Source organism: Eleutherodactylus coqui, chromosome 4, assembly GCF_035609145.1.
Source record: "Eleutherodactylus coqui strain aEleCoq1 chromosome 4, aEleCoq1.hap1, whole genome shotgun sequence".
NCBI classification, from domain to species: domain Eukaryota; kingdom Metazoa; phylum Chordata; class Amphibia; order Anura; family Eleutherodactylidae; genus Eleutherodactylus; species Eleutherodactylus coqui.
Window position 1 is genome coordinate 138,425,305 of NC_089840.1, and position 12,964 is coordinate 138,438,268.

The 12,964-nt window shown below is 42.3% G+C and overlaps 1 protein-coding gene across 3 annotated transcripts in view; it reads left to right on the top strand.

Moving 5' to 3' along the window:
- SRGAP2 (SLIT-ROBO Rho GTPase activating protein 2) overlaps window positions 1–12,964 on the top strand; it is a 143,822-nt gene that overhangs the window by 114,458 nt on the left and 16,400 nt on the right. For 2 of the 3 annotated variants that reach the window (XM_066600191.1, XM_066600192.1), the window contains exons 12-21: window positions 2,651–2,678; window positions 2,771–2,801; window positions 3,489–3,549; window positions 3,648–3,725; window positions 6,490–6,624; window positions 7,935–8,040; window positions 8,898–9,119; window positions 11,872–11,951; window positions 12,393–12,462; window positions 12,613–12,762. In XM_066600191.1, the coding sequence (XP_066456288.1) occupies window positions 2,651–2,678; window positions 2,771–2,801; window positions 3,489–3,549; window positions 3,648–3,725; window positions 6,490–6,624; window positions 7,935–8,040; window positions 8,898–9,119; window positions 11,872–11,951; window positions 12,393–12,462; window positions 12,613–12,762 (961 nt within the window). The remainder of the gene's footprint in view (window positions 1–2,650; window positions 2,679–2,770; window positions 2,802–3,488; window positions 3,550–3,647; window positions 3,726–6,489; window positions 6,625–7,934; window positions 8,041–8,897; window positions 9,120–11,871; window positions 11,952–12,392; window positions 12,463–12,612; window positions 12,763–12,964) is intronic. The other variant, XM_066600193.1, reaches the window with a different exon arrangement.

Genomic DNA, 12,964 nt, shown 5'->3' on the forward strand with positions numbered 1-12,964 from the left:
CTCAAAATGGCCAGAAAAAGAGAACTTTCATCTGAAACTCGACAGTCTATTCTTGTTCTTAGAAATGAAGGCTATTCCATGCGAGAAATTGCTAAGAAATTGAAGATTTCCTACAACGGTGTGTACTACTCCCTTCAGAGGACAGCACAAACAGGCTCTAACCAGAGTAGAAAAAGAAGTGGGAGGCCGCGTTGCACAACTAAGCAAGAAGATAAGCACATTAGAGTCTCTAGTTTGAGAAACAGACGCCTCACAGGTACCCAACTGGCATCTTCATTAAATAGTACCCGCAAAACACCAGTGTCAACACCTACAGTGAAGAGGTGGCTGCGGGATTTTGGGCTTCAGGGCAGAGTGGCAAAGAAAAAGCCATATCTGAGACTGGCCAATAAAAGAAAAAGATTAAGATGGGCAAAAGAACACAGACATTGGACAGAGGAAGACTGGAAAAAAGTGTTGTGGACGGATGAATCCAAGTTTGAGGTGTTTGGATCACAAAGAAGAACGTTTGTGAGACGCAGAACAAATGAAATGATGCTGGAAGAATGCCTGACGCCATCTGTTAAGCATGGTGGAGGTAATGTGATGGTCTGGGGTTGCTTTGGTGCTGGTAAGGTGGGAGATTTGTACAGGGTAAAAGGGATTCTGAATAAGGAAGGCTATCACTCCATTTTGCAACGCCATGCCATACCCAGTGGACAGCGCTTGATTGGAACCAATTTCATCCTACAACAGGACAATGACCCTAAACACACCTCCAAATTGTGCAAGAACTATTTACAGCAGAAGCAGGCAGCTGGTATTCTATCGGTAATGGAGTGGCCAGCGCAGTCACCAGATCAGAACCCCATTGAGCTGTTGTGGGAGCAGCTTGACCGTATGGTACGCCAGAAGTGCCCATCCAACCAATCCAACTTGTGGGAGATGCTTCTAGAAGCGTGGGGCGCAATTTCACAAGCTTACCTCAACAAATTAACAGCTAGAATGTCAAAGGTGTGCAATGCTGTAATTGCTGCAAAAGGAGGATTCTTTGACAAAAGCAAAGTTTGATGTAAAAACAATGTTATTTCAAATACAAATCATTATTTCTAACCTTGTCAATGTCTTGACTCTATTTTCTATTCATTTCACACCGCATGGTGGTGAATAAGTGTGACTTTTCATGGAAAACACAAAATTGTTTGGGTGACCCCAAACTTTTGAACGGTAGTGTACATTGTTATATATCTACTTAGGTTATGTTCACATATGTGTTAGGAACCTCCATTCGGAGGTTCGGTCACAGTTCCGGTACAAAATGCTAGAAGAAAAAGTCCTGCATGAAGGACTTTTTCCTCCGCTAAAATACTGGACAGCTGAACAGAAACCAGACTGACACCATTAAAGTCAATGGGGTCCATTTTGGCACTGTTTGGTTCCATCATAAAACTGGTGATTCCCCTTTCCTGCTCTTATAATGGAGCACAAAAGCAGAACAATCAAATGCGGGTATGAACACAAACCCTTTTTTTATCAGAGATGCTACTAAAGGCCATATTCAGAGAGAATCTACTATAGATAATTGTAGAATGTTACCTGAAAACCATGGATGCCTGCTGACTTTATTTGGCAATGGTTCTCAGCACTGTACAGTGGTCGTCACTACCCACATCAGGCCCTTTTTCCTATCTCAGATGCACACTAGGGCCAATTGCATGGGAAACCAATAATCCTATCAGTAATATGTAATCTGGGCAGGAAGCATTTATTATTTCCTGTCACCATGACAGACCAGCCATGGAGTAATGTCTATGAAGTAAATGCTGGATTTAACAACTAACTAGCTTATTTACCCGTTGCTCTCTCGGGTCCCACTTCTACAGAACATTCCAGAAGGTTCTGTCCCAAATCTAGTATGACAGTAGCTACATACCTGTCTAATAATAAGATTCTGATGTTTATGTTGGACATGAAGTGTGTGTGCCAAGTTTGGTTGGGATCAATTAAGGCATGTAGAAGCCTATGAACTAAATGCATCCTTACAGGTATAGATAAACCACAGAGATATCATTCAGGAGTGTAGGAAGATTTAAAGGCAAGCTGAATATTGTATGAGCATGAATGCTTTATATTTTACTTATACTAACTGAGGAAAAAGTCTCGTTGGCATTTGTAATATGAAAAGTTCGGGGTGTCCAACTTGGCCAAAAATGTCAGGGTCCTGCATTCTAGAAGTTGTCTTGACATACATACTTATCATGGTCTTGAATAATTGGCATAGTAACGGACGGAGAAAAGGGGTAACTGTTCCCATGCGCTGTAGACTACCGTTGGCCTACAGCTATTCCTCCTGACTCCCCTATATGCCTGCAAGCTCGGCTAGGCTCAGCGTGCATGTATTTTCCTTGGGTTAGATGGGAATAAGCTGTTACCAAACTGCTGTGGCAGCTGCTTATCTCCATTGGGTATAACATATGTTGTTGGAGGGGAGCCTGGACACCCCCATATGCATTAGATAGCTGGTCCTACACCCTTTAGCTCATGTTATCTGTGAGGCCTCCTCATCCAGATCTGCATCGAATTCTGTCACTTTATAGAAATTATTTGAATGAGTCACAAAAAACTTCATAATTTTCCCTAGTAATGGTTTTTATACATTTTGTTTTATCAGGTCAACGAACAGACTGCTCTATCGCAAGGTTTGTGCCTCCATAACTTTCCAAACAAGTTACATTTACATGGTCATATTAATGTATTTAATACTTTATCATGTATTTTCTTCCTCTTTCAGCGGGCGAAGAATGTCTACTCTACGGAAGCAGGTGAGACTGTGGGGTCGGATCTATAGCGGCACATCTATTAAAGGGGTTATTAGAAGGGGGTACTTGTATAATAATACTTCATGCTTTATGTTGCAGTTTAGAACCAGGTTTTTTTTCTTGCATATATCAAGCAGCGCTCCATGCGACACTGTTATATTGTGTGGTGTGTGTGGATTTTGTTAGGGCTTGGGTTTGGTTCGTGTTGTAGATGTGAGCCTAGTCTAGTAGTCCCAATGCTAATAGTCCATGATGAGATACAGGATACATAAAATATATGGCCCATAGTCTCTAGCCCCGATATATAGTTTTCTATTAATCACAAATGAGAGCGGAATCAGTAAGAGCTTTATACTGGCTTGTACATGTCCGACTTGTATCATTGAAGACTAATTCCGTAACTTTATACCTGTAACCAGATCAGCTTTTAATCTTGTTTCAATAGGACACGGCTTCTAACGTATGATTGTACAGCAATAGACTCCAGTAAATCCAATTTGTATGGAATGAATGTATTCCGTCTACAGTTCCTGTAGTATATGTGTATCCTGCAAATATATTCTATGGTAACATAATAAGGCAAGGGCCCAGCCTGGCTTCAGTAATCTTGGAGGAGTGCCCCCTCATTTTGCCTACACGGCTGTCCATGTTGTGCTTGGGGCAGAGTTAATGTTTCATCTCTTATTCTAGGACTCCAAGCAACCAATTCCCCTCGTAGTTGAAAGCTGTATAAGATTTATCAGTCGTCATGGTATGTGTTCTCTAAAGTCTGCAGACATTTCTTTAGTTAGAACATTTCTTTCTCAAGTCTAACTTTGTATGTGACATCCATTCTTATACCCTGCCTAGGTCTTCAACATGAGGGGATATTTCGAGTGTCTGGCTCCCAGGTGGAAGTAAATGATATTAAGAACGCCTTTGAAAGAGGTAACTGCTATTTCTTCAAGTATGTTTCACCTGAATCTAAATTGATTTTCCACTTTTTTGATCATGTTGTTTTAGGCCCAGTAGTCAATGCTAATTTTTCCTGATACAGAGCTCCAAATATCCTGCATAGAAGTAAAAATAAAATTCTCATTGTCTGCAGCCACCCAAAAAAAAGCCCCTCTGAAAAATAGATCTCTAACAGCATATTACTAAATTAAAGAGGTTATTTGGGGCTTTTTTCCCAAAAGCTGCTCCATGTGCAAGACCAACTTAAAAGAATATATACTTGCCTTCCCCACTCTCCGATAACTCTGTTCCCACTAGTCTTCATTTCTGGGTGCAGGGAGTCGGCACTAGGGTTACATAATAGGACTCCTGCAGCCAATCACCAGCTCACTTCATCCGGTGATTGGCCTTAGTGATAACATGATCTGGTACCAGGACATCATTGCTGTACTACCGGAAGTGGAGAACAGCAGGGACCAAGGGGCAGGGGAACAGGGAAGGGGAATCTTATCTTTTATGCGGGTCCTGAATCCTGAGCTGCTATTAAAAATGTCCCTTGTTAACCCCTTCAATGAACGCAGAATATTCACTTAAAAAATAGGTTGTTTTTGCGTTGGACATGGAAGACTCCTACAATGAGATCCTTAATTAAGCCGTGAAAGTTACAACCACTTCAGAATTGATAAGAAGCATGCATTATTATATTCTATGAATCTCTAAATAGTGTGAGAGACAATTGCCTTTATTCATTCCAATAGCAAGAGTTGTACTCCCGGTTATATGGGGTCACAGATTTTTTTTAAATTGATAGAAAAATAGTTACATTGTACAAATATGTTAGGCTGAAAAGCGACATATGTCCATTCAGTACATATCCTGTGGTGTTGATCCAGAAGAAGCTGATTTTTCTCATTTTAGAAACAAAATTCCTTCCTGACTCCAATATCCTAATCGTAATAATTAGAGATGAGCGAATCTACTCGTTTCGAGTATTTACTCAATCGAGCACCGCGATTTTCGAGTACTTCCGTACTCGGGTGAAAAGATTCGGGGGGCGGGGGGAGGCGTGGCGGCGCGGGGGGGGAACCGGGGGGGAGCCCTCTCTCCCTCCCCCCCCCCCCACTCCGCGCTGCAACCCCCCACTCACCCACGGCGCCCCCCGAATCTTTTCACCCGAGTACGGAAGTACTCGAAAATCGCGGTGCTCGGGTGAAAAAGGGGCGTGGCCGAGTAGGCTCGCTCATCTCTAGTAGTAATCCTTGGATCACCGACCCTTCTGATGTAATCAGTGATATAACATGTAATATTGTATTGCTCAAGAAAAGCATCCAGGCCTCTCTTATACTCTTTTATCAAGTTTGCCATCATCACGTCCTCAGACAGAGAGTTCCATAGTCTCACTGCTCTCACTGTAAAGAACCTCCTTCTATATTGGTGTAGAAACTTTCTTTCCTTTAGACGTAGAGGGCACCCCCTGTTACAGTAACAGTCCTAAATGTAATAGCTGATGGGAGAGATCTCTGCATTGTCCCCTGATATATTATACATGGTTATTAGAGCACCTGCTGTTCTGGGTATAAATAGATGATGGGAGAGATCTCTATATTGTCCCCTGATATATTTATACATAGTTATTAGAGTGCCCTCTTGTTACAGTCCTGGGTATAAATAGATGATGGGAGAGATATCTGTATTATCCTTGATATATAATACATAGTTATTATAGCACCCCCTGTTACAGTCCTGGGTATAAATAGATGATGGGAGAGATCTCCATATTGTCCCCTGATATATTTATATACTGTTATTAGGTCGCACCCTAGCCTGGACATCAGCTGTCAAGAAAAATGGCCCCAATGTTGATGATCTTTCTGAATACTGTAGTCTATCTATTCCATTTACTACTTTAGTTTTTACAGAGGAGTATAGGACGTGCAATTGTCCATGAACTTCAGGTATCCTTGCCTATTGGACAGCACAAAGATTGATGTGTTACTAGCCTTAGTAATCAATTCCCTGTGCATTCTGTTATATATTCCCCCTAGTGTAGGCTTTAAACAAGACTTTACTGTAAGCTAACTGCCCAGTAGTAGCGTTCATCCAACCAGTTATTCCCATTGTGTTTGCTTCGACGTTACTACTTCCAGTTCGTCACCTTGGAAGATCATGTGACATTCTAAACAAATGGCCATATCGATGGCTGTTACCTAATGTATTGTCAATGACCTCTCTGAGCTGTGCCAACACGGCTTCTGAGAAGACAAAATCCACTAAGTTGACCTGTCACTTTCTGAATGAAAGCCGGGAGATTTTTGTAAGGAAATCCTTTGTAGACAGTTTCTGGACTTGGCAGCTAGTCTTTGTCTGACTAATTGACTAGATGAGTTAAGCAGAAGGTATAAGCTGCAGTGAGTCCTTTACTTCCAGCTATGTTGGTTATTTTGAACTTTTTGTTGGCTGCTGAGCACCAGTAATGATATTTTATATAGCATTTTTTCCACTTCCTCCAGGTGGGAGAGGGGCTTACTAAAGTAACTATTGGCATATAGTTGAAAGTCAGATCCCGACATATAGGTTTTACTTGTGCGTGTACAGTTTGATACTCAAAATCTAAATATGAAAGTGGAAACCCTGCCCAAAAACGCAGCTTCCCTTTAATACTAGAAGGCTACATTGTCACGTACCTGTTTGCTGTAGGCAGAGCTGGTTATACGGTTACTGGCATCTTTTAATATTTGGCTTTTGTATTTTATGGCAGGCGAGGACCCTCTAGAAGAAGACCAGAATGACCATGACATGGATTCTGTGGCCGGGGTTCTCAAACTTTACTTTCGTGGGCTGTTAACACCTCTTTTTCCTAAAGAAATCTTCCATGACCTCCTAAGTTGTGTCTGTAAGGACCCACATACTATGTGCTACCAAAATAATAGTTTGCATAGCTTTTGTAATAAGGCAAATAAGTAAACTTGCATTATCCCAATTCACTAGTGTACATGACTACGAAGCAGTCATATGAGAATATAAACCCCTTAGGGACAGCCCATACTTCTTTTTACAATGGTCACTAATGGGCTTTAAACCTGCACGTACATCTTTTTAAGGTGGTGACTTTGCTGACTGACAGCCAGGCTCCTGCTCTAACTACCAGATACAGAGAAACCTTACAACTTGGCAGCTTAACCCCTTACGTGCCACAATCAATAGCAACTGCTGCATGTAAGCAGATGGCAGACAGAGGGGGCACTTTTTATCACCCATCAGCATCACGCATTGCGATTGCAAGGTACTAATGGGTTCCCATGACATCCAGAAGCTTGACAGAAAGACCTCTGTCTGCCATGTAACTCGGGCTATTAGACCCTGCCTCCTGCAGAGTCTAATAGGCTGCTGCCATATGCTTAGTAAAATGCACTACATAAGTAATGCAGTGTACTGTCCTAGCGATGGAACATTCACCTCTTCAAGTCCTTTATTAGGATTTGAGCTGGAAAGAGTAATGCGGATCACCAGGTTATTCTTTCTGACTCAGATTGCCAGAAAGGAATTAAAAGCTGCTGAAACTGAGACTTATTGGTCTCTGCCTCAGTAGTTTCATCAATAGTAGTGATTGGTTCTGTCCAGGCGGTCCGTCCCCTTTTAAGGATTCAGCTGTAAACCCTGATGAAAACCAGTGATGTGAAGAAACATTATAGGTGAATGCCGCCACTGGATGTAAACAAGAATTGCTTCCTTTCACTGACAAAAAGCTGAGATTTTGAAAATGATGAGTTAAAAGTGGGTGTAGAGTTTTTAAAAAAAGTTGCAGAACACATTATTTACACGGCTGCGCACAGTACACAGAATTGTATCGCTTAGCTGCAGTAAGAGAGTTAATATACATTTTTCTATTAATGGGTTCTACAGGTCATTTCTCCAGAGGGCTGAAATGACCTAATAAGAATGATGTATTTGCGGATGGGGGAGGAGCGCTGGGAAGACGGCATGCCAAGGGATGACTCGATGAGTCAGGAAGCTTATTGATGTGGGAATGTCTCATCCTCTTGCTTTATGACTGGGAAGTCCCTTGATGTGGAGATGCATCACCAGGAACATTTCTCCCATGGGAAAACCTATTAGTTTCTGGGTGCAATTAACATTTTCAGTAATGATTGTTCATAATCCTATAGAAAGTACTGTGACTAAATCATGTTTTATGCTTTCCAGCTATGGACAACATGCAAGAGCGAGCTTCTCATATACGCAAAGTTCTTCTCTGCCTCCCTTCTCCCACACTTGTACTTATGAGATACCTTTTTGCCTTCCTCAATCAGTGAGTATTCCATGACCAACAGATGTAGAACTCATTATGGATCTGCTGCTTGCATGTATCTGATGCTGTCCTGTAAGTCGCGGCTCCGACGGATCCATATGGCTCATGTATGAGCACATTTTGGGAACACACTTTCTGTCAAGTTGTGAAATTATAGCTCAAGGATCAACTCTTAGGGCTCATTAACATGGGCATAAGCATATTTCAATCGTGTAAATATGCTGCATATTTACATGACCGGAAATTGCTTGCGCCCCCATATTCCACTGACTTCTGCTGTTTTTTGTGCATATTTGCACATGCAAAAAAGTAGAGAGGAGGGCCCGTTAGTTTTCTGTACAAATACACAGTGAATACGTAGGTTTCCTGCGTATTCACTGTGTATTTGCGCCGGCCCAATCACTTCAATGGACTATTACGGTGCATAATATGCAGTATTTTTTCAAGTGAACGAACATCACATGAAATAATACGTACCTGTAAATGAACCCATTGATATCAACGGGTTCTCCGTATTCACTGTACATTATGCGCACAATATTTACACGTATAATACATGATGCAAATACACCTGTGCAAGCCCTTAGAGAAGAAACAGATAAAGCTGTTTTCAATGTTGAAAGCAGGAAATGGCTTCATTATCGCTCCCACGTGGGTTGTCATTCAGGACCAACTGTGTGCCAAGCACTGTTGGTAGATTAGTGATCGAAAAGGATTGTTCTCAGCAGATCAGACATGGAATTGCACTAAATAATGTAAGAAAAAGTTTGCAAATGTTCCACAATATTCTTTAAGAATTGTTATTGTTCTATTTTTATTTACTGATCTTTTTCCTTTTTTTCGTCTTTTGCATACAGTCTTTCTCAGTTCAGTGATGATAACATGATGGACCCCTATAATCTTGCCATTTGCTTTGGCCCCACCCTGATGTGTGTACCTGACAACCATGACCAAGTTTCTTGCCAGTCTCATGTCAACGAATTGATCAAGACTATCATCATGCAGCATGAAAGTATCTTTCCTGGCCCACGTGAGCTGGATGGACCAGTCTATATGGCTGGCAGTGGTGGTGAAGACTGGTATGTACCAAGATTGTCATCTTTATGGCAAACAATATCTAAAGTTATTTCCTGGACGGTGTCTGGTTGTGATGTGATATTGTTTTGTTTTATAATAATCTGTCCGTTTTATATTATTATCCAGGACTATAAATTCTGAATAGACAGCAAACAAGTATATGACTCTGTCTTGCATGTCAGCTAATGTAACCTACAAGTAGTATTGCATAAGGAGACATGCACACAGTTCTCTATAGATAACATATTGCTTTATATCTGCAATAAATTAGTGAATTAAACTTATGACTTGTAAGGTACACAAATTTGGTTAAAGGGATTCTCCCATCAGCCCCTGTCAATTTAATCTGTTATGGTATATGTCTGCCCCTCTTGGGACTCTCCTCCATAAACTATAGCAGAAAACCTCTAATTATCAGCAACGCCTTCTCTAGTGGATGAACCCCTTTAAAGGGAACCTGTCACCCACTAAAAGTACTATAAACTAAGTTATGGTACTAACAGTTCAGGTGACCTGAAGTCTGGGAAGCCCCTTTTCTTACTCCTCCGGTTCCCCGATCCTGCAGTGTTCCCTGGATTGTTCAGTGGAGAAGTCCGTGCATGCACAGCAAGAGGGATTCTTACATAAGGGAGTGCGTGCACAGCCACACTTGCTGTGCATGCCATGACTTCATCAGGATACACCGCAGGAATAGGGGATCGGAGGAGTAAGAAAAGAGGCTCCCTAGACTTCATGTCACCTCATCTGTTACTATAACAGCTTAGTATATGGTGCTTATAATTGGTGATAGGTTTGCTTTAAGTTGAGCCAGTCTTATCATAGTAAGTATCATAGTATGGCCAAATGCACATGGGCGGAAATTCTGCGGCGGGATTTCCCGCAGAATTTCTGCCCATGCCCGCTGCCGTAGGATTGCATTAGATAATGCAATCCTGTGCAGACAGCCGCTATTTGACCGCATGAAAACTTGGGCGGTAAACAAATCGTGGCATGTCCTATTTCTGTGCGAGACAGTCATGGCTTGCATCAGTCACCAGGCGGCGCACGTAACAGAGCTGTCATGCAGAAGGCAGCCCAGATTATCTCCTGGGCAGAAAGCCATGTCCCCTTAATCCCCGCAGTTAGCATTCTTGGGGTGGAAAAATGGACAGCAAGCTAGTAGTGGTCCCTTCATCTGGAAGTCCTCTCTACTATCTGCCTGCGTCGGGTATCTCTGGACATCAATATTCTGCTCTCTCGTCTGAACTACAAGATTCCACAATTCGTTTCCAGAGCCTGCAATCCCCTCATAGTGACTACCAATGCTCTCGTGATCCTATTGACCCCCTTCTCACTTCCTTACCTCTTTCCACCACTTCCTCTTCTGCCATGGACATTCAGGAAAATCATAGCAGAAGAAGTTCCAGTCTTCTTTCTGGCCGCTGACTATCTCAGACGCATGTGGTACGCAGATGTGCTCAATCTACTCGCAGATGCTCCATGGCCTTTTCCAGATCACTCAGATCTCCTTTCTCAGGACCCTCTCTTCCACTTGACTTGATGGTCTCTCAATTTAAGTGTGGCTGTTGAAGTCGCAGTCCTAAAGTCCAATCGTTTTTTAGGGGAAGTCAGCAGGCAACAGAGGCACTCTTCTTCTTTCCGTATTTAGCACAAGACTTCGAAGACCTTTTTTTTCAGTTGTGCAAGGAGTAACCCATCTCTCCCGACTATTCTCTTTTCTCTGGTCAGGTTTGGATGCGAGCCTTGCCCTCAACTCCTTGAAGCGCCAAGTATCAGCTTTGTCTGTTTTTTTTTTTTTTAACATACACGATGTCAAGACCTTCCTCCAGGGAGTAGCACACACAGTCCCACTGTACAGATCCCCTACTCCACTATGGGGTCTTAACCGGGTTTTCGAGGCTCAAAAGTTTTGTTTTTTCTCCCTTTGAGCCTTCACGGGAGGTGTCTTTGCAACAGAAAAGAAAAGCAACTTTCGCAATGATGTCCATCAGGAGAGTCTCGGAGTTGCCAGCTCTTTCTTGTTGTCCCGTTTTTTTGAGCTTTCATCAGGACGGGTTAATTTGCATCATGTTCCATGGTTTCTCCTGATAGCATTACTGTGTTTTACCTCAAGGACATTGTGTCTTTCCTTCTCCTACCTACCCCAGCAAGAAGGCCCTTATAAGTTGGATTTGTTAAGGGCCATTTGACCTTGCTTATCAGTCACATGTTCTTTCAGACACTCAGATTCTCTCTTCATCCTCCAAGGCAGTAGACACAAGGAGTTGCTGGCTTCCAGGGGGACTATCTCTCAGTGGTTCCGCTCGGCCATCCTCCATGCGTACTAAGTGGAGGGACAGGATCCTCCCTTCGAGATCATGGCATACTCTACCCATTCGTTGGGTGCTTCCTGTGCAGTGTATTACCAGGCTGGTGTTCTGACATCTGTTAGATTAGTTGTTCTTTTCTAGGCTTCTCCTTCTGTGGGGGTACAAACTTTGTAGCTCAATGCCTGTAGGCAGGTATAGCCTGCTTAAGAGGAGCTTATTTTTTTGCCCTTAGTGTCGCGCCTCCTAGTGATAGCAGCCTATTCCAATTGTTTTTGTGTCCTTTAATGAGATTTTACAGTAAGCACATAAATCCTCTTATACATTCAAATCTGATATTTGAAATTAATAGATAATCTATTCCATTTTTCCTCTTGCTGACTTCTTTTTAACTCTCTTTTTTTTTTTTTTTTTTCTCCCTTCTCTTTATATACCTTTTGGTCTATAGTGAGAGTTCACATAGCGAACCTATCTCAGCTGAAGACTCAGTATTAGATATGACATCGGAGATGCACAGCACAGAAGACGGTAAGTACAAAGCTGTAAATACTATAAAGGCAGCCTAAGTGACTGTTGTAGGGTCCCTGGATATGTGGCCAAGTCCTGTTTAGATTCCTTCACCTTTTGCTTTTGGGTGATAAGCTAAGCAAAACTTCCCTCTATAGGGGAGCTGCAGTGGGGAAATGGCCCTAGTGTCGTGAACGTGTCAAGGGGGTGGGGCCAAGTCATTTTGCCCTAGGAAACAAAATTCAGCTCTAGTTTGAGGGACCAATTTGATGAAAAGTATTTATAAGAATGTTACATTACGCTTCTATTTGGTTTTCTGCTTAGTGTCTAATGGAATAACGCTGCTCATTAATTTTGAGATGTAGCAGAGCCCAGGCAGATGCATTTTAGCAAGACTGGCAGAAAAGTTGTTTTTGTAAACCTGACCTGTACTTCTTTCTAAATAATTTTGCAAACTGACAGGCGTTGTCCTCCGCACAGGATCCCATCCCAACAGCATTACATTCAGCAGACGAGTACCGGCTACGGGAAGGTATGTGCTCGCATATATACTCATCTGACTGCTCTACAGACTCCCTGTATTGTTTCTTTGTTACCTAATCAGTAAAAACTTTATTGATTTGGTAATAATTAATGCAGTAATTTGAAACCAATTAAAGTAATATATTCTCCTTCCTGACAGTGATGACTCCCCTAGCGAGAGATCCAGTCCGAGATCTGACCCAGAGCAGACATCTGAGCCACTGGTGGAGGAGAAGGTCACGGCTAGAGCGAGTCTCAGCTGCCCCACAGGGGGCCACGTGGCTGACATTTACCTCGCTAACATAAACAAGTAAGACCTGGAAATAAGAGCATGAATCGTTCATCAAGCATTGACTTCACTATTAACTCTTGTAAACCTCATATAACTGGAGATGTTTTATTTTGTATTTCTGGCTTGTCCTCTCAGTAGTCCATAATGTGTGATTGGTGGGGTCCCATTATTGGGAACCTACTGTATACTCTCTCTGTTGAGGTTAGTGTACCACAGTTTG